General features: G+C 32.5%; 1 protein-coding gene across 1 annotated transcript in view; it reads left to right on the top strand.

Annotated features, from left to right (window-relative positions):
• Positions 1 to 482: 482 nt before the first annotated feature.
• LOC117118909 overlaps positions 483 to 23,266 on the top strand; it is a 37,909-nt gene continuing 15,125 nt past the window's right edge. The window contains exons 1-2 of the mRNA XM_033263639.1: positions 483 to 624; positions 19,689 to 21,344. Of these exons, the coding sequence (XP_033119530.1) occupies positions 550 to 624; positions 19,689 to 21,344 (1,731 nt within the window). The 5' untranslated portion in view covers positions 483 to 549. The remainder of the gene's footprint in view (positions 625 to 19,688; positions 21,345 to 23,266) is intronic.

Raw genomic sequence — 23,266 nt, 5'->3', positions numbered from 1 at the left:
CATTTCTCATGTTCTCTGAGCTTACACAATGGAATCACTCAAGCATACGAGGAAGAACACTTTGTAGCAAATTCTGTAAAGTGTTCATACATGAACTCCTGAAATGATCGAGCAACTTACTGACAAAACCTAAAACAATTTGGGATATTTCCTTTTGATCATATGAACTTTTACTTTGGAATAATGACCAGTCTAGGAATTGCACTGATGATTGTTAAAGTGTGTACACTTGCTGTGCAATAAACAGTGAAGGTAAGTTGAGATAGTTGAAATAGGAAGCCAGGAGTCTTTACTCGGGCCCTCCTTGATGGGTCAACTAACTCAGCAGGTAATCAGCCTGAATAAAGTCATTTGGATTCATATCAAATTCGTAGCCTCTTGGGAAGTCAAGTGTCTAGGCTTGGATGCAGATGGAGTAAATAAGTCAGGTGTTATAGCTGGGCTTCCAGACATTGTAGCCCAAGTGCTACAGTTTCAGCATCTCAAAACTTTTAGAAACCTTTTCTTATTATTTAAGCTTTCTTGAACCAGGGAGGTTAAACTTTGAAAATGTTTGTTCAAACAGTGTATATAAAAAGTAGTAATCGATGTTCTATATATATAGTCCACAGCAAGAGGAATCAGGTAAGTTGTGAACATTATTTATCACTTATTTTGTTTTCAAATTTCAATCAACCTTATCTATTTAAGTAGCTACTTTAGATAGATAGTTTCATGGAGGTATAACATTTATAGTTTACTACTGGATCTGTCTCCACTGTCTATATATTCTACTGTACTGTAGGTTGTTTTGAGTTCAAAGTGAAAACCAAATTTCAGGCTTTATCTGAACTTTATAAAACTGTAATTCTCTTGGGTTTTTTTGAACAAAGGTGATTTTAATAGGTATATTCTCACATAATATTTGTACTAGGATTGTCTCTTGAGATAGCATACTAAAAATAGAAACATACAGTATCAGTATTAACTTGGATTTGGACAGTTAAACGATTTTGGAGGAATCTTGCATCATACTATGTTTTGTACTGCCTATATTTCACCATTATCCTAAAACTTACTTTGATACTTCGATGATGAAGATATAATCAATTTAACAATATAATTGATTGATTGTGAATTGGTTTACAAGCTAAACCATTCTGTTGTGGTTTAGATTGACCAATTGATTTTTATCTTTTGTATTCTTTCCTTATGTGTGAATATTCTGTTCTGACACACTACTACTAGCTTATTAGTATTCAAAAAGATGACTTTAAAAAAAAAGCAATTGTTGTCAGTGCTGTACTGTGTATTGTACTAAAGAACAATAACATTGGCAGAAAAAAGGAATCGTGCTTAACAATTTAAAATACTAACCCTTTGAAAAATTTATGTGCATGAAAGTAAAGAATTTAGCATGAAAGGAAGACATTTGTTATCTTATAGGCAGTGGTGGCTCTGGGACGTAAATTCAGGGGGAGAAGCTGCCCAACAATGGGCCCTTAATGGGGAGAAAGGTATCAGAGATTCAGGTGCTATGCTTGAGATCAATAATACATATTTAAAAATAATATTTAATAATTAAAAGACCCAGTACAGTACTAAACAATGATACAACAAATTGAAAATATGTAATAAGCAATTATTATTATTTGATTACTGTTTATAAAAGTTAAGGACTGTCTAAAATGACTACAACAAAGTAACATTGAGACATACTATATAGTGATTGATTGATTGATTGAATGAATGATTAATTTAGTTCATGTTTTGCCATAGATAATGTATAACAAATGTATTCTTATTTGGAATAAAAATTCATATTTTGATAATATTTTTCTTAATTTCTTATAAGAAAAAATATTATCACCCTGACCTTGGACACAGGGTGTGGATTAACCTTAGCATTCTGTGTATACTATAAATCTGTAGATAATATTTCAATTCTTAACCTCCTTTATTCAGTAAAATCAGGTGCTTATGAGATCTAAAAAAATAACAGGAATTACACATAGAAATTGATACTAAAACTCAAAACAAATGAAGATCTGTTTGTTTTTAGGTCAAATTGACATTGAATTTGTATCTAGAAATTCAAATTGCCTGAATTGCTGAGTCGTCAAAGAAAAACCAAGGCTACTTTGAATTCCTCAAATGTTTACCAGCAAATAGTAAAACAATACCTTTCCAAACACAAATTGCAACAAGTAGATATAAATATTTGTGTAGGAGGTGTTTGTTGTGTAGCAGTAATATGTAACCATCTACAGAATGTGAATAAGGTTATATACGAATGTATTTGTCATTTTTAATCAGTATAATTGTTTAATATAAAATTTATTTTTTGTTAAGATTTGTAACTTAAAAGTTGGAAATTAAACTATTAAAAGTACATGTATTGTATAGGTTTATCCATGGCCCCTTTTGCAATTTCTTTATAGTCAATAAAGTCTTTATAGTGAATAATCTAATTTTACCTCCATTGAATAATAAATACAGGTCTCCCTCTAAAAAGGACCCTCCAATTAGAGGCCACCTCCAATTAAAGACCATTTTTCTGTGGTTCCATTTTAACATGTCTTTTACCTTTATTATTCTAATTAGAGACCAAAGCTGCTAAAAACTGAGCAACACACAGGTCCCAAAAGTGGATTTTAATTGGAGGGAGACCTGTAATACTGTAATCTACTTTGAAAAGCACACATTACACTTTAACTTTACAATGAGTCTATATTAAAATGGTTTACAACATAAAATAATGTACTCTACTAATATAGTACACTGCTCTTAGAAGGCTGCAGTCAAATATTGTACTTCAATTGAAACTTTTAATTGATTGAGAAGGTGTGTTTGGAATTAAGTTTGCAGTTCCCATAAGTGAAAGTCAACTGTACAGTACATACCTTATATTTATTTGACTTAAATTCAAATTTAATTTGTTGAATCAAATATGCTTTTATATCTAATTTTTTAAATATCGATGAAGTTACAGTTACGTACACCTTCACTTCATTTTATAGTATGTATTTATAAATTTCATTGAAACTACTGATATATTTTACTATTCCATTTCACTGCCACCGCCCGTGTTTGCAGCTAATAATAACTAGTCTATTTTTTAGCATCTAACCTACTTCTGTCTTGGCAATAAAGCGCCCACATTCCTGGCGGCGCACAAAGAAAGTGAATGCTTACCCTCAAGAGTACGTGGGAACCTGTTTGGTTGTGGGAAAAATTCTTTCCAAAGTTAGTTACCAGGCAACTACTATAGTACTATATTAAATTTTACCATCTTTAAAAGAAGCCCGAAACTGTTAAACGACTATTAAAATATAAAATTATATTAAAGTTTTACTATATTTCAATTTATTTGTGTATTTTATAAACATCAGAATAGGCCTATATGTATCAAAAATGGAAGTAAAACAAACAAGGAAATACAAACCTAGTTTCTGTCTGCTTCACCTGAATATTACCGTGGGAATCTATTTGTGTTGAACATATTTTTTCCACAAATTATACTCTAGTTATGCACCTATAGAAATAGGTTTAGCAATTGAGTGATTTTGTCAGGCTTATGAATATGAAATAAGCCTGAAACGGCTGTTAAAATGTATGATATGTAATTTAAAATATATTGATAATTTTTTGTGGAAAATATGAATATGAAAATAACTATACATTTTCTTTATTTTCATTCATCACATCATTCAGTATATTTTCATGGTAAATGGAAATGTAAAAGACAAGAAAACAAACATATGACATTTTTTTTTTTTTTTGTGCTAGAACTTGAGAATGATTGATGGAGACTTATCAGTTGTGTTATTCCATCACACATCCAATGGGAAAAGTCTTTATGTTATCATTTATAGGTCATTAAGCATACTATTGTATTTAATTAATCCAATTTGCATATAGCAGATCTGTATTAATAAACTTGTCAGTGCCCTTGGCTATTTTGTGCTTTACTATACTTGTACAATACAATGATAACCAGGTCAATTTGTGGCCAGTAAGATGTCATCTAATAGTGATCATGGCATAGTACCATGATATAACTTTTGACTGCATGAGGGGAATGGTGAAATCTATTGCCCCGAGGTGATGTGGAGAGCATAGCCTATATTCCCAAGGGCAGGAGACCGTAGCCTATCGGGACGATAGGAGGCTACGGTCTTCACATCACTGATGGGCTATAGATTTCACCGTTTCTCGAAACTAGAGCAGTCAATATTTGTTTTATATACCTCATACCAAGATTCTACCAGGCCTAAAAAAAATAATGAAAAGAGTGCCTACCAAGTAGGCCTGGCTTACTTCCTAGGCGTACAGTACTGTAGGTGATCAAAGGGTTAATCTCTCTCAGCATTGTAGAGGTTGTGTCCTCTTTACTGTACGTGCATGTCATAAATTGCATAGCAACCACGTTGTAGGTGGGGCCAGAGATTACACATCGCAACGGGGCAAAAAAGTACTATCACCCCTGCCTACACCATAGGAGTGATGGTGAAGTTATTGCTTCTTAACCAATCAGATGCCTAGAATTTATATATGCAGTATATAATAGGCCTAAATATTATATGCACACAGTCAAACCTTTTTGCACATGTGGTTTTTAAGTGGCAATTTGTAAAGTATTTTTCATAACTATTGTTTTGGGATTTTTCACATATTGAGATGAAATCAATCAAACGTCTGCTATCTGAAACTGAAGAAAACACTAAACAGGAATTTGGGGAAAAAAGACAAAAGTGTAATTCATATCCAGTCTAGAAATGAAATACAAGGCCTATATGGAAGAAAAAATAAACACAAAATATTGAAATGGTTCACCAATTGGCAGAGGAGAAAATAGAAATAAAATTTTGTTGAATGTAATAAAATTTAAGTTTGTTTGTAAACAAAATTAATGGAGCATACCCTTAGGTTCGCAAAACATAAAAAACATAAATTGTATTACAAACTTGTCAGTTTGCTAGAATTCTTTTCTTGAATGTCCAAGTCCACTCATTTTTCTTTTCTTGTGCCACACAAGTTCAACATACAATTCAGCAGATTTATGACACTACAGAAAAAGAGCAGTTATTCTGACATAATAATAATAAACAATAGATAAGCTTATAAATTTGCAATGCTGGCATGTATACACTACCAGCCTCATTCAACCTGTGGAACATGCAGTAAAAGTGATACCCAGGTAAGTCATTTGAAAAAGACAGAAATTTATTATTGTACAGCAGTATAGTGTATTATAATAGCAGGTATAGTATACATAGTCACACCTACTGCACATAAGGTACAGAAAACCAAAAGAATTCTACTGTTTTTTATTGGTTTTTCTATAGAGTACTACAGTGTTACATCACGATACCATGTGATACTACTCCGTTGCTATCGTTGCAAAAAGCGTTCAACCGGAAGCCATTTTCTTCACTGACAAACCATTGATCCCAATTTCTAACGTAATTATTAAGATGTTTTATCTTTCTTTTAATTTTAATTGATGATTAAATGTGTATTCGATAACTAATATAATGCGTGCTTTTGTGTTTTTAGTTGATGGTAAAATATTAGATTTTAAAATGCCTATTCCAGAAAGCCTATAAAGTCATTCAGGCGTAATGAACGGTAACCAACGTCTTTTGACAACAGAGAGCGCCACCAGGCATCGTGATGACACGACTGTGGTACTCTATATATTTTTTTACCTCAGCCTCAATTTTTTTTATACTTATTTTGTTCTTATTTTTTAGCAATTTCAGCCTTGGTGTAAAATGTGTTCTTATAAAAAATAGTGTATTACCATGAGTTGCAATCCAGTTATACCTCCATAATCCAATGTATTAATACACAGGTGGGTAAAGTGTGGCCCATGCAGCCCGACAGGGAACTTTTTGCGGCCCGCGAAAATGAAATAAAAACCCTATGTGTGCGGCCCGCCAAGCAACATTGGATAGAAATCACCTTGTTTTTGACGGCCTGACACTGATCATATGTAAAAAGTAACATTAAAACTAGGGGCCTGTTTCTACTGGAAAGAAATAATCGATTAAAAATCGCTTTTTCGAAAAATCGCTTTGATTCTCGCAGTAGACACGGGACCAGTTTGAAAAAAGCGATTAAAAAAAATTGATTAAAAACACGCAATGGATAACGTGGTTGAACGGCAAATAACCGATTTTGGCTGTGTACCTTTTAGCTGCAACACAAAAAAAGCGATTATCAGGTGAAATATGACCTCCAGGTCAATCACTGCAAAGACTAGATCGTATTAGGCGCGAACTTTCAAAACAAATTTGTCCCCTTGTTCATGTCCTAGGCCTACAAGCTAAAAACGTCAACAAATATGAGGAGTGAAGAATTCGTTTTGTAATTATATTGTTGGGGGGGGGAATATTGGGCCTAGGACTCTCCGCTCTTTTCGGCCTACCGTTGTCCTCGTTTGGTTGTCGTTCATAATTGTGCCGATGAGCACAGCCGAAAACATTTGCCTTCTCGCCCCACATCGTATCTTACTCCTCGTCATCATGACAGGAATGAGAAAGATACTATCCTATACAGTTAGGAAAACAACGTGTTGTATAAACAAAATGGTGACGTAATTTTCGTCACGAAAACCGATTTTTGAAAAATCAAAAATGCAGTTGCAACGCCAGCAGGCTGTCTGGTACTCATTTAAAAAAATGGTTTTAAAAAATCGATTATTTTGTGTTTATCAGTAGAAACACACCCTAAGAGTAAAGTGGTGTAAAAGCAGTGCTTGGAGGTTTTTGGAAGGTCACTGGAAACATCAAAGTTTGGGTGCAGCAATTCAGTTTGGCCCTCCAACCGATTTTTATGCTCACCCCTGTATTAATATGATGGTCAAATAATGAATGTGATAGTAAAACAATTAGTATACAGTAGAATTTCCATACTGTAGTAGTAGCAGTATAGTAAGTGGCGTTTATTATATAATGTTAAATATTATTCAGTATTTTTAACTTAAATCACCCTTAATAACTATTCATTCCTGGACTTATTTTAGCCTCAGTTTTCTCCATTTGTTTTCTATAAATCTGTTGTTTTTAAGATGCTTAAAAGTTCCTGGGATATTATTATATTCTTTATTTGGAAATGACACTTTTACAACAGTGGCACTCGTACATAACAGTGTGTCCAAGGAAAAACAAGAAAATTGAAACTTAACACATTAAGCAAATGGAAAAATAACTTAATAGAAAAAACAAAAAGACATACAATGTTTAAAACCTTCCTACCTTCCTTCCTTCCTGCTTTTCAATAGAAATATTTCATTTCATACTTTACACATTTGAAGGGAAAAAGCAGTGTAAAAGGTTAATAGTAATTATTTTTCAATTTAGACTGAATTTCTTAACTTCCATGTTCCACTTGTGTACGATTTACAGAACTCATCGAACACAAGAGCAGAATCAGTATATTGACTTTCAGAAAAAATATTAAGAAAAACTCACAATTTGATACAAAGATCTGAACTTGAAATAAAATTGATTCGGATATTCATGAAATGCATTGAAATTAAATAATTTTGCAATTTATTTTAATCCATCAGTTCTAATATTTTACAGAAAAAAAGAAAATATTTAATATCTTCGTCTTCACAACCTGCAGACTTGGCATAGTTTTCTTTATGCCAATTGTTTATATATTTTCCAAGTGGAGTATATTTTTTTTTGGTCAAGTCAAGGCTACTAAAACCAAATATGTTTGTGTTTATTTAATGTTCTCTGTACCACAAAAACCACTGTACTTTATGTATAGTATGGTAGGGATTATCTTGCCTCCATGTAACCCTACTCTATTATTACTTTATTAGTAATGTATTACAAACGTTAATATATTGATAAATTAGGCAAGTTTTATTATTTGATTGAGCCACTGTACAGTAGTAAAGACTGCTCCAATACATTTACTGTATGCTGGTATAAGGCTATGTTCACACACACGGCGTAGGACTGGCGTAGCTTACGCTAGGCGTAAGCTAATTCACGGATTAAAATTCCAAAGTGTTCACACAAACGGCGTTCGCTATATTAACGCTGGTGTTAAACTAGTAGTAATAGGCCTATGGGGGAATAGTTTTAAGTTTTAAATAATGTACGGGTTCTTTAACTAGTAAAATTAACAGTGCATCAATAAAACTTCTAAATCTGTGAATTGTTCGAAGTGAACTTATATGATTATTGTATTTTAAATGAACAATTTTGCTTTGATTTTTCAGCTAGCATTGTTGGTGTTGCAGGTTTTAATAGACAGTCTAAATAGGTTAAAATATCTTACAAAACACAATCAACAAATCATATACATTATAAATAAGGAAAATGCAATAGAAAAAGAACCCCTTTACCATTTCATTTATAGAGAGCATAGGAAAGAGATGAAAGTAGCTAATATATTGCAATCGTGATTGGTCAATCTCTTGAAATGAGGTAAAATCATTCAAGCCACTGCTTAGTTCACACACAAAGGCGTACGCTACGCCATGCTTAAGCCAGCCTTACGCCGTGTGTGTGAACATAGCCTAGGTCAGTAGCATCCATGTGTGCCAAGAGATGAAAAACAACATATGGCCTAGGTATGTAGAAAATTGAATATCTTTGATTGCGGTATAAATGTGAATGTCTCGTATATTAATTAGGCCTTTTTTAATTATAATATGGCATAATTGATTTGTAATAAATTTCTTTTTTTCAAAAAGAAATTGTCACTGAAATGTGGACATAAAACGCTTTACATTGTTTGCATGCATTTTACGAATCAGTGTGCCCTCAGTGGACAGGAAGAAATACAGTAAATAAAGAAAGTGATGATAGTTTAGTTTGTGAGAAATACAGATACACTGCATAAACATGGCTGGAGTATTTTGTAGCAATAAAAAGATTGTTTTATCATCTGTCTTTGTTTTTTTGTTTAATTCCTTTAAACCTATTATGGCTGTTTTTCTGCTTCCCAGCTGTGGCTGCACTTAAAAGCATTACTGGTATAAAATGAGTTTTTGAACATAAAATAAAGGATATTCAGTCTATTGGTGTGACTGTTAGCCTTGGAAAAGAAGACCTACTGCCAATCTCTCCTAATTCAATCCAAATGAATTTTACATAATGGATCTCCTAAAACCCTGCTTTTTTGACAGGAAAATCTTTATTTTCAAAGCAGTTGATATTCATGAACCTCTATTTTTGTTTTACTTAAGTACTGTATGTTTTTTTTTTCTAAATACTACAATATAAAATTATCTTTATAGTTTATTATTTTACAATTATACTATATAATTATGGGCTTTTGTGTAAAGTTCTATTGTGTAATTTAAAAAAAAAAAGAAAAATATGGGATTTCTGAGAAAAAAAAATACATGGTGATTATTTTAATTTCATTCATTTATTTTTCTATGGGGACTAAAAAGCATAGAATTTTAAACAACACATCTCCAACAAGACTTGCTTTAAAAAAGTTTTCAGGTAAAGTATGTAGTCAATGTATGTCTGTGCTGTAGCATGAAAGGATATCTGTTCTAAAAGATTTGATGCTTCACTTTAGAACAGTAGCCATATTGTTTTCATTTTGAAGACTAATTAATTAGCTTGAACTTCATTTACTCTAGCCATGGTATTGGTAATTTTCATGTTCTTGAGAAATGTTCCTCATCATAGGGATGTCCATTTTCAAGCCAAAAATAAAAAGAAAAAATTATTTAATGCAAAAGACACTTTGTTTTGATGCATGTTGAAAAATTGGCAAGATGTCCCATAGCACCTTGGTAGTACATTAGCAAAATATACTGTACATCATTTTGTACACCATTGTGATTGATTAAACTATAGGTTGTGTTTAATATTTGCTTTACCACAAAAACCACTGTACTTTATGTCTACTGTACAGGTAGTTATGGCAGGGATTATCACATCTTCATGTAACCCTTCCTTATTATTACTTTATTAGTAATGTATTACAAAATTAATACATTGATAAATAGCAAGGTTTTTTTTTATGTGAGCTAAGAAAGACTGTGAAAGTACATGTACTTATAGACAGTTACCTAAATGTACATCATTTTCTATGCCAGTGTGATTGATGGCAATGTATATGCATTGCATTTTCCATGGAGTCGCTTCAGCCAAGAAGGTTTGCGCAGTGCATGCCTAGCTTTTTAGGCCTTTCTGATACTTACCAGTTGATGATCGCACTTTCTAACTAGCTACTGCGGACTACATTACAGCCAGTGGCGTATTTAGAAAATGAGGGTGCTGGTTGGGGGGGGGGGGCGAGAAGGTGAAGGGGGGGAGAAGGTGAAGTGGGGGACTCGATGATCAGTTGGGGGTGCTAATTTGCAAACTAAGGTGATATTAGGTGATTTTTAACTACTTCACCCCTCCTCCCCACCGCACACCCCAAGATACACCACTGATTACAGCACTTTCCTGATGTATTGTACACTTCATGGTAATAAAAGTATAATATAATTTTCTTTATTTAATTAAAAACTTCCCTAAGATTTTCTTATTTTTTTAAAAATAATAAGTAAAGGTTATTGCATTTTCTTTTGCTTTTAATTATTTATTTAATTACATCTAGGTTGTATTTGATTTAACTTTCTTAATAGGAGCATCACATTTATAAATAAAGTAAATGTAGACATTACAACATTTTAGTGCTGCGAAGCAGCCAATTCATATTCTTGACAGCAATTTGACCTCTGAAAGGTCATTGTTTGTCAAAAAACAATCGCCTAAGACAACTGAAAAGCGGAGTTTCCTTCTTTCATTCTGCCGGCTAAAATCAATTACTTTAGGCGACGTTTGTAGACTAAAGTACTAACTCTGTCTCTTATACACATCTAGATGTGTATAAGAGACAGCATTTAGGTTGTATTTGATTTAACTTTCTTAATAGGAGCATCACATTTATAAATAAAGTAAATGTAGACATTACAACATTTTAGTGCTGCGAAGCAGCCAATTCATATTCTTGACAGCAATTTGACCTCTGAAAGGTCATTGTTTGTCAAAAAACAATCGCCTAAGACAACTGAAAAGCGGAGTTTCCTTCTTTCATTCTGCCGGCTAAAATCAATTACTTTAGGCGACGTTTGTAGACTAACCTACTTGTACCAACGTCGGCATGTCGCGACGCTGGAGTACTATTCAGCGTTTTTACTATATTTCTAGGTTTCCTATTTCTACGTTTAATCGGCTCATGTCTCAGCCACAATATTTTGAGGCCAATATTATTTACGAACCCAGTTAAACTTATTTACTAGCCTATTTCAACGTGCTAATTATTACATTTAGGCGACGCTTGTTGTAGATTGGCATAGTGTTTTTGGAAATAAATGCCATTTTATACACATGCGCAGATCGATTCGCCAGCAGCGAGTCATCGCCAGCAGCAGCGAGTCGCCAGCAGAGAGATGTCACTGCAGCAAAACGCTATCCTACACGGTACCAACGCTGTTCTAATATAGACAATGGGTCGTCCTCATATTATTTGTTATATTTTTATTATTCATTATTTTCACTTGACTCGCATAAATAATTTTGTTCGAAGAACATTTTATGCAGTTGTACTTCGCAGCACTTCACTTGCAATTTGCAATTTCTAGTCAGTATGATGTGATTTGTAAATCCTATGAAATTTAACCTACATATACAGTACACATACACAAGGTTTCCATGGCAATACCTATCACATCACCAACTCTACCATTTAGGAGCCATCAGGTGTTTGACTGAGGTCATAGGTGAAATCTGTCCTTGTCTGAACACAGAAAATGAAGCTTGAGAGATTTTCACTTTTATTACTTCATGGCCAGAGTACCACTAAAAAAATTATATCCCCAGGGGATGTATCTGATAACCACAACAGAGAATAAAAAGTCATTTAATGAACAAAAGGGCCCTGTTGCTGATGGTATGTGAATGCTTATATCAGTTTACAACAGTGAATCATACTGTCTTTTAGAATGCATACAAAGTGAATCAGGATTCCATTGTGCACAGACAAGGAAATGATGTTTCTCACCAGGAGGAGGATGTTTTAGTTGAATGATGTACTTTCATCCTGGATTTTTAATGACGTTTTTTCAAAACATGTGGAACTTATTTGCTTAATATTCATGGTTGTGCTGTGGATATACTGTACAAAAGTTGGTGGCTTCATTTGTGTTGGATACTACTCAGTATTGTTAAGAAGTTAGTGAATGTATAATTTGTGTGAATATTATTATTAAAAAGGTAATATTTGTTGAAGTAAGAGATGCTTAAGTACTAACTACTTCTAATATATAGACTCACAAATTAATAGGTCGGATTTATGATTTAAAACAAAACAGGCATTATTATTTTTATATTTAGGAAAATTGTTACTTTGTGTGAATACTGTACTACACTGCTAAAAAGTTGGTGATATTTAAGTGTGACTTTATTGAAGGTATTGTTCCAGCCTGTAAAAGTCAGTAAGTTTGAGGTCTGTTGCTGAAAAATAGAGGAGGGTAGGCTGATGGCTAATTACCGTGTTTATGAAAAGAAAATGTTCACTACCATAACAAATAAGATAGATTGTGCCTTGTTTAGTAATGCTGGTACTCTATGTTTCTCAACAGCATTCATAAAATACTCTGAAATAAGATAAAATCTAAGATAAAATAATTCTTTATTTGTTCAATTCAAATAACTTAAAATGGTAAAATCATTTGTCTTTCTGAAAAAATCTGCTTAAAAAGTATTCCACAAAATGCCAGTACACAAAATAGCATTCAGTGTAAAAGTATTGTACATGTACAGCGGTTATAAAACATAATTATAAGGCATACATTACAACAACCTAATAATTCAATTAGATTCAATTTAATTTATTCAGTCTATTATAAATTAATATAAAAGAAATGTGCTTTGAGTTAATTAGCGATCAAACATAAAACAGACTATAAACTTTAAAATGTTCCAAACAGAACAGTAAAAAACATTAAAACGATATATTATTAAAACATTAAAATACATTTTATTAAAAATTATGCAGTGGTAATATACATATAGCTTTTCAAAAACATTGTTTAAATCATTTAATACAAGTAATCATTGACATACAATGGCCATATGTTTATATTTCCAGGTAAATTTTATTCAAAAATGTTCATGAAATTATGAGCAAAAAAATTATTTAATTTTTATTTAAATTTACACATGTTGCCTTTCTATTGATTATTTTATAATTTTGCTGGTAGATACAGTATTAAGTTACATTGTTTATTGTGAGTATAACAGTAAACCACAGATACAAGTTGAATGTGGATAGTAGTAGGTCTGCAGATAGATGATATCTCTAAAGTAAGATAACATAGTTTATTCACTAAACTACTGTATACAACTGTTGCCATCATCTGTGTTGATTTCCATTATGCAACCCTCATGTGCTTGTGAAAACATGATGATGGGACATTTTTTATATAATTATATCATTAAAGATATAAGCAGTCTATGGACATGACAATGAAAAACAAATGAATTGCTTAATTTTTATATTTAATATAAATTATTTTTGTTATCTTTCAATTAAAAATTATTACATTTTCTCTTAAATTACACACAATGAGTATTTGGGATTCTTGAAAGCTGGTTGGAGGGGGGGGGGGTAGTTGATGGTGCATGAAGGTGATCTGGAAGTGATTTTTTACTACTAGTATTTAGCGTGCAATTTTTTATGCTTTGAAAATTTTCAATTGGTATAAGAGAGAGGGGGGTCGACTGGGGGAGTGAGTTTTGTTGGGCATGTGCATCCCCAAGATTATTACATAAGATGTAAACAACTCCATTGTGTACCATTCCTATACTGCTAGCCAATTTTCCCAACTTTGAGGTTATTTTAAATGAACACTAGAATTTTCATTGTAATTTTTTTGGGGGTTCCTTCATTTTTTGGGTCATACATACTGAAAAATGTTGTAAACACATGAGATATGTTGGGATTCAATATTTCGACATTAATTATGTCATCATCAGGAATTCATTCATGAGATATGTCATGTTAACTCTGTAATTTTGAGCAACTATTAACAATTATTAATGATTAAGTACTGTAATCAATTGTTTTCAATAGGCTCAAATTCAATTAATTTCAGTCTTCAATTAAAATCTATGGGAGACAAGAAAGGAGAGCTTGTAAGAGGAAACAATAAGTTATGTATATAAGATAACAGTCGATAATAATACGCCATTGAATTTGCTAATTAAATACCAACAGCGCACTGGGAAACCGAGTATTTATTTCACATAAATATAGACTGCTTGTCTTCCATAGGTTTTGGCAGGAAGCCACCAGCATCCTGTCTTGTACAAGAATGTAGGTTATAACTGCTGTACTTGTGAGTTGAAAGTACTGGGTGTGGCGTCAAATCTGTGGATAGACTAGACTAGCAGACTGTATAGACCTACTACTTGATATTCCCTTGTGGAGCATTTGATCTTCAAAAACCATTTAAAAATTCCTGTAAATTTTGAATTTTTTTTTCACCAAACTTTAAAAAAATGTTAAAAATAAAATGCAAGACCGTTATTAAAATTGACAGTTTATATCAATAGTTGGTGTTTTTGTTAAGGACAAATAAAAAATACATGAAAATAAAAATCAACCAAAATTTTCATGTCCTCGTCTGCTTCTCTGTTTATTCTGCCACTTCTTGAAAAAATGTTTTCCATTTTTTCCGGCATTTCTATCCTTCATACTGGATGCAGTGATAGCATACTACTGATATTGGTCATTTTTATATTCTGCTTTACCTTGTGTGGATTAGATTTAGTGTTTACTATAGCATAACTAATTGGCCAAAATTTTATGTTAATAATACCAAAGAAAGGGCCTGCCTTTTTAAAAAGAATTCGGACAAGCGATTAATAATTTTTTTCACCTGGCCTTAGTCATTCTTGTATACAGTATTTATATTTCTTTGTAGATTACTGACAATCAGAGGAATTAGGTGAGCTTATGTTATTGACCAGCGTAGTAAAACTACTGTAGTGATAAATGATTTTTTTCTTCATATACGGTTGCATCAATCAACGCCTTTGCAACCCACACAAGATATTAATTCCTTCAGGTTCAAGGCTTAACCTAAACAAGGCCAGGATGTGAAGTGAATAAAAATCAACGAATAGCGTCCTACCGCAATACAATAGGTCATTTCGATGACAGTGACAATAATAAACATTTCTACACACAGTTCCAGTAACAGTCCAACAAATTTATGGCGGATTTTTGTCTCAGTTTTTGTCTCAGTGCCCAAGTGTTTATTATAGGAATATGTATTGGTCTGTTTGCACATGAGGACTTGTCAAGATGCAAAATCAAAATCCTGTGATCGTGATCACTGTGAGTTTAGTTTCATATTTTATCATCCATTGTAATATTGTGTCTGGCCATGGTGACTGTATCTAGTTCTTTCATATTTTCAAAACTTGTTGTATTGTGTACAAGCATATGAAATATGTTTACGGGTGAGGAAGTGATGGATATGATAGAGCGTGTGTGATACTTATTTCTCAAGAAAAGTAAAAAGATAACTAAATCAGTTTAACAGGTTTGGCATGTTTTTTGGAACAAGTGTCTCCTTTATACAGACCTGTCTGCAGTATTATTTAAAATAAAACCAATTAAAAAGTTTGTCTATTTTTGTAACAATCTGAATTATCAGACATTTTTTTTCCTTTTTGTGTTCAATTGAATTTACAATTCTTTATGACCTACATTACGTAATTGACTTCCTTTTCTATCCCTTTTTTTATGAAAGAATGTTAAAAGTAAAGAATTATATACCTACTGTCATAGAATTCCTAAATTACATCATTTTGTGAAGTCATGATATGATGCCATGGTGTTACTTTCCTAAACTTTAGGACTTTACAGTTGTTTCCCCATAAATAAGGAAGTCTTTCATTTTCGGAACATTCAGAAGTATCAGTTTTGTTTTAATCACATCTGTTTTTGTATATCCAACATCAACACAAAAGAAATAACTTACCAGTACTGGGAATTTGTAGTCACTGAGTCAGTTAATTTCTGGAGATTTTTTCTGTGAAACCCTATACTGTATATAACTAGTAGGCCAGCCACTAACACAGCATGCAACAGCATAGACGTTGGAGATGGCTGCATAGAAGAAGTGTAAGTTGCGGTTTTTCATTGGGTACACGTTATTTATTTTCCAGGAAAGTCGTCTTCTGTTGTACATTACCAAGATTTGGAGATTGTGTTCAATTCCTACCCAAATTAGTATTACCCTTGGCATATTTGATGGGTTTTTTTGTATTTAGGTTCAATTTATTTGAATTAAGCCTAAACTTAATTAACTTATGATTAAATATTGGGTGATAATTACTAATTGTACAGAAATTTGATCTTTTTACCAAGATGTAGTTTGAGCGAAGCGACCTTGGGAAAACTCTCTGTTTTGTATTTTTTTTAATGACAGATTTACTGCATACTGTATGTGAATATTCAGAACTAAACTTATCAACCTTGATATTGATATCTGTGAGGTTGTCATGGTAACATATACATTAATTAAGATACACAGATGTCTCATTTGAACTAAAGCTTTGCGTTTAACATAGCCATGTTTAGGGTCTGTGATTTTACAGTAGGTAGGATTCATGATAGGATTAATGATATAATGTTAATAATGATATAGTAATAGTTTAAGGAAATTGATTGAAGGTTAAGAGATGAATGCAGACAGGTAAAATTTGTGAAGATTTCATAACTAGGCTAGGCTACGGTCTCATAGTAGTAGGAGGCCAGTGCGGCCTCCTGCCTGGCCGTAGGCCTACATCTAAATTTGTTCCTGGAGTCTTTAAAATAGGTATAGAATATTCCTATTAAACGTTCAGTTTGTTGTGTTTATGAGGGTCCATTGATTCAATGAATTCCTTAATTGTTCATACTTAATATTGAATTTGAAGTAACTTTCTTCGTGTTCTTAATAAGCTTATTTTACGAAAGTAATTTTCAATTACAATTCAATTTCTATTGTGGTGCGCGATGTATTCGCGGTGACGAAAAAATGAATTTTTTTTTTGCACACGAACCTAAAAAAAATCAAGCCAAGCGTCCACTAATCGAAAAATAAGTGGACGCTGGGGAATAGGCAAATAATATTGGGAGTTACAGGGATGACGTCACGATTGACTTATAATACATGGTAGTATGAAATCCAATGTATTAGGCCACAAAATACAGATTTTTTTGTTTGCATCTGCTTCTTATTTTACTATTGCCCTTTTTTTTAAGTTCAAACATGTTCTTTTTGTGTTGTATGACATCTTCTCATATGGAATAATTTTAGGTAAGACAAGCCTGATTAATACCAATGTTCATGTAAGCAAATAAAATTTACACAATGATAAAATTTGGAAGTTCTATTTCAAATCACTTGTTTATCATGACATCAAATACTGATGAACTACCATAATGAATAATTAATGGTCACACATGGAGTTGGTACAGTAATAAATTAAATAAAATTAATAATTAAGTTAATTACAATCATACTATACATATCTCTACTGTATTACTATGATTTTCATGCATTTTCTTTCTTGTGGGTGTGCTCCGTTTTTGGTTTCTTTGGCAACACTGCCTAAACAATGGCTTTTGGTTGGCTACCTTTGTAAGCTTAAATAAATGTTTATTTTTGAATTGAAAATTGAATTGAATCTTGATTTGTCCTTATGCTGAATGTTCTCACCTTGCAAATTTGTTAATAAGTAGGAATGTTCGTAAATCTGGAGATCACATTAACATAAAAATATTGTAAGTACTGTCTGCATGTGATGAAAATGTGATAGGATAGTGGGATTGTCTATTGGACAATTATGGATCCTTGTTGAATGACGTAAAAAAGTTGTTAAATAAAAACTAGTCTCATTACCGTAGTCTTTGCAGACAACAGCTGCATACAAATATTGTTAATGAGCAAAGAACCAATAAAATCAAAAGGATGAATTCCTGTACGCAGTAGACCAAATTTCCTGTAAACACTTACTGGTATAATACAGAAATACTTATCCAGTATAATCCAACATCTATAAGTATCAATTCACAGCACTATTACAGTAGTAAAATATACCTGGTCATCAGATAAAATATAGGTAGTGTAGTTATAGCTTTTTGTATAAAAAGGTATTTTTTGTCTATATTTTCCATCTATCCACAATTGCTACTCTTTATATGTGTGTCTTTTTTTTAATTTATAACAGGACAAAGATCTATTTATAGTACCTTATTAGACTACTGTAACTTGATTTGTTTGTTGTGTTTTCTCTAAATGTTGTGAATGTTTAGACTAGAGCTATAGTGTTCCACTGTAATTGCCAATTGGATAAGTAAATTTGATAACTAATTCTGATTCAAATGATTGGAGAGCCACTTTGACAGTGATTTGTTTCACTCTTGGTTAGGCCCTATAAAAAATATTATTAGTTTATCACCCTATCTGGGCAGGAAAAGTGATGAGGGAGGGAGGTTTTTTTTTTTAATTTTTTATTTTGCTAAAGCCAAATATCACCCTTGGGTTGTGTGCTGGTGCATTGATATTCAAAGTAAAACATGATTTAGATAATGCAAACAATATCTACTAACTATTTAATAAAATAAATGAAAAAAAAAGAAATAAAAGAAATAAAAAAAAGGTCAAAAAAAATTTTTTTTTCAAAAAAATTTTTTTTTTCCAGTACCATAAAAGACATGCGCGCGAGGGTGATAAACTAATAATTTTTTTTATTGGGCCCTATACTCCAGCTCTTGTGTGGAAACAGAGACTTTCTTTAACATTCTTTTATAACTAATACTAAGTTTTAACATTTGATTTTATACATTTATGTATTGTTTTATTTTCTAACAATTCCCCCTCCTAAAGAGACTTTAGCTTATAAAGCATTTTTCCCATCCTAAAGTTGCAAGTTACTTGCTGTTTGGTGGGAATTTAAAGATCAAATTAAAATGCATAATAGACCATTCATGTTGCAACCATTCACACCCTGAAATATTTCAATCAAACATCTTTAATCTGAGAATGTGACAAGATAGGGAATTAGTCCCTATGCCATAGGGACTAATTCCCTGTCTTGTCACATTCTGTTTGGTAGAGATAATCAGTGTGGTATCTGTCTTGTGCCAAGTAAACAAACAAGTTGCTTCCTCAGACAGGAACCCTTGGTCTGTTACTGAGAATCCCCAAAACTAATCACTGTACCAAATGCTTCTTCACTCAATGCCCACCAAATTGTTATCCTCTTCCTAGAAATTATGTTTTTCTTGATATAAATTGATATAAATAATGATAAAAATAATTTCAATTTGTTAAATGTTCAGTTTAATTCTTAGATTTTTTCCCCCAAATATACACCAGCTAAAATATTCAAATAATAAGTATGTATGCATACTAGTATTTTTATAGTTGTTTTGGTATTTTTGAAATTATCTAATGAAACAAAACTTACTTTGTTGTTAGTAATTTACTCAATTTGTAATATAATTGGCTTACTTTGATTAATTTTTGGCTTATTTTAGTTCATATTTTATGTAGATTTTCACTGACCTCTTAGGTCTACTTACTGATAGTGATTTGGTAAATAAATTAAATTATATGTAATTATGCTATACAAATATTTAAAGAAAAGTCTTTTTTTTTCTTGTAGGCTCATCTGGATGATTATAATGACAGAAAAGATAGAAGTAACAGCAGCTCTACAGACTCAAGTACACATGACTCAAGACGAGGCAGCCTTTTGGCAAAAAGCAAAGCCGACTGGCGCCTAGAACCAGAGGAACTTCACCACGTCTTGGAGAAAGTCAAAGCTGAGCGTGAACGGGAAGACGGATCATCAATTCTAAGCCCAGTAGCTCCCAGTACAGACACAAGGCTTAGATCACGAAGTTTTCCCCGTCCCCGCAGTTGGAATGGAATGATTGACAGTGGAATTGAAAGAGCAAATTTGAAATCAGCAAGACAAATGGGGATGAGTAAACCACAACATGCAAGTGGGGGAGGGCAGGTGTCCAGTCGGGATACTTTTCTTGAGACCCATCTCCCATTAAGATCTCCCAAAAAGACTGGAGAGAGAAAGGATTACTCTCCAGGAAGTCCAACTGAAATTGCCTGGCCTAACCTTTTGCCAGGATTTATAAATAAGAAATCTCCGACAAGTCATTCTAGAGATATTTCAAGAAATGGTAATCAGCAAAACTTGTCAGGTATTACCGTAAATGTTGATTCTTCTAGCGTTGTAAATAATAACCAAATTTCTGTACATAATCACAAAACAAGGTCTCTTCCATACAATACAGGAAGCTCAGATGTGTTTGAGAAATTTAATAAGGGAAGTGATCATCTAGGGCCAAGGTGCAGTACTCCTTCTAAAAATGTGGAAGTCCAAAAATATGATGAACTTGAACCAGTATCGCGCCGAAGGTCAAATAGTCTCACACGTGCAATTGATGAAGGTAGACTCGACATAGTGGATGAGGCTGATCTCCGGCCGCTGGACATTGAAAACGATTTTCACCTGATCAGTCAGATTACAGAGATGAACCAAAAAATGTTACTCAATCAGTCACGGAGTAGCTCTCCGCAAAACGAACTAAGCATAGGAGAGAACAATTCTCTGAGCTCTAGTATCAATTGTCTTAACCGCCAGGTTACTAAGCCGACAAAGAGATGGAGTTTTATAAAAGAATCCAGCAAAGCAGGGCAGAGAAGTGCACCTGCAAGTGCTCGTATGACCCCAGTTGGAACACCTCTGGGGAGTCCTGGTTTGAAACATAAAAGTTTACGTCCAACCAAGGATTCTTATTCAACTTTGGTTAAGTTTATGGATTATAGGCAGCGTGCTGACTCTGCTGGGCAATCAGATGTTGAAAGAAGAACTCTCTCCAGTAGGTCAAAAGAAAAGCGGAAGAAAATACAATCCCTGTTACTGGACCAGTCAAAGAGTTACCAGTCTCACATAGGAATCAGTTCCCCAGATTTACTGGGAACACAACAACATTCTGGTAGTCGATCCACTGTTGATGGTAACCTTGACATTTCAGTAGATGCTAGGTTTATGCCAAAATATAGTTCTTTGCAAAGAACTGGACAAAGACAGCATCATAAGCCTGTCCAAAAAATGTGCAGTGACTCATTGGTTAATAATAATAATCAAATAGATTGGCCACAGAAATCACACCATAAACCATTGGTAAGGACTTATGGTGTTGGCAAAGATGTTACGCTAAGATTAAGCTACTCTGAAAATGATGGGCTTTCAGAGAAGATGGTGGACCAACGCCAGCAGATGGAAACTAATCTTGAGGTAAAGTACCTAATTCTTTAATATTATCCTATTAAGATTTTTTTGATGTTTAATAAAAATATATTGAGATCTAAAACAGGTCTGGCTGTTAAAACTGCTTGTTTAATTTTTTTAAATATCATTATGAGAATTGACTTGATGTTTGATGAAAATATATAGACATACAGTTAATCAGTTCAACAAGCAAACACTTTTAACATCTAGACTGAAACTGAATGAAGTTAAAAAATGTGATCATTACTATAAAAAGTTACTTTAGAACATTTTTTGACCGAATTTAGGTGAATCATTTAAATTAACCGTTTAGACAGTGTACTAAAGATACCAAATTTGATGCATTACCAGTAATTGTCAATTTGGCCTTAGGCCTCTATATTAACTTTCACTGGCACAAGACACAAAAGACACAAAAATAATCCCTAGATCAATACATTATTACAAGTGTAACTTGTTGCAAAACAGACTGGCGATAAATAATAAAATGAATAGTACCAAAATATCATTTTTGAAAATAAATTGTTTCGGAATTTAAGTTTATGAGACAGTTTCTTAGTCACAGATGACCATGACCGCTCATTTCTGGCTGGCTTTCCAACTTCTAAAAACTAAAAAAATTACTTATTAAATAAATTGAAACTTACTAGCTAAAAGGATGATATAAATTTCAGACAAATAATTACAACATGTTCATTTTGCCTGTGAATACTCTTTAATGAGTGGATACAATAGTGTAAGACTATTCATTTCACTTTTAATTGGTACAACAATTATGCTGTTTGCTGCCCTCAGTAGTCCAAAGTACTTCCACGATATAAACTCTTTTGACAGTTTAAACCATTGAAAGTATTAAATGATGAAATCTATATGATTGTCGTCATCACCATCATTTTTTACATCCTCAGCTCCAGTATATTGACGATTTCTGCTAGTAATAATTTACTATATTTTCAGCTGAGGGACCTGGATCACATACATTTTTTTTTAGGAAGTCAAAAACATTCTGACATTTTTTTGAAGAAATAATTAAATAATATTACATAAAAATTTCCCTTGTTTGTAAACTGGTGTGATTGTGGAGTATTAGTTGAATTTAATAAATTATTGAGAAATGCAGATTTTATACTGTCGTAGTCTAATCACTTCCTGGCACTCTAACTCAAATTAACTTCTGCAAATCATAAGCTTCCTGCTGTCAAAGTTCAACAACAGAAAACATTTATCAACATTTTATGGACAATACTAGAAATTTTGGAAAACACATTTTTGCTAAGTTCATGTTTGTTGTACAAGAGGTCAATTTATTCTGGGAAATGTAGTTGACTTGGTAAGTTAGTGGATGTTGTTTAGTGATTGTAATTTTACTTGCTTCTGACATTATTTTCAGTGGGTAGTTCTCTTCGATATTTAGCTACTCTACTTGCATTTCCTGGCGTCTACCGTTTAAGGACATGAATTACTATTTTTGTAACTGTTTATTATTTATGTTATGATTGGGGTATGAATTGAATCTGAATCAGAAATTATATTAATTTTCAGTCCAAATATGTGTGAGATTAGATTTTAGAAATTTTAATTTAAATTTAAATTTGCACTTGTAATTTTAATAACACTTATAGAGTTTAAGCTTTCACTTTATATTGTCTTCATAAATGTTTTACTATAAACATTTTAATGAAAAATGTTCAGATTGCTTACAAATAATGTATAGAATTAATGATTTAAGTAATTAAGAATAATTATTATTATGAAAGAAAAGGTTTTCTTAATCCTGAAAGTATATGATTAACTTAAATTTTCCTTTTATCTGATCCTGCAACAAAATTTTTGTGATGCCAAATTTTCTGAGAAATAATTATTAATTAATTTAATATTTATTTTTAAAGTATTTTTTTTCTAAATAATTGTTTATATGTAATATACAT

This window comes from Anneissia japonica, unplaced genomic scaffold (genome assembly GCF_011630105.1).
Source record: "Anneissia japonica isolate Jap-2015-1 unplaced genomic scaffold, ASM1163010v1 scaffold288197_len338424_cov179, whole genome shotgun sequence".
Classification (NCBI taxonomy): domain Eukaryota; kingdom Metazoa; phylum Echinodermata; class Crinoidea; order Comatulida; family Comatulidae; genus Anneissia; species Anneissia japonica.
The sequence above is the reverse complement of the archived record's forward strand: the minus strand, read 5'-3'. Positions and strand labels throughout refer to the sequence as shown.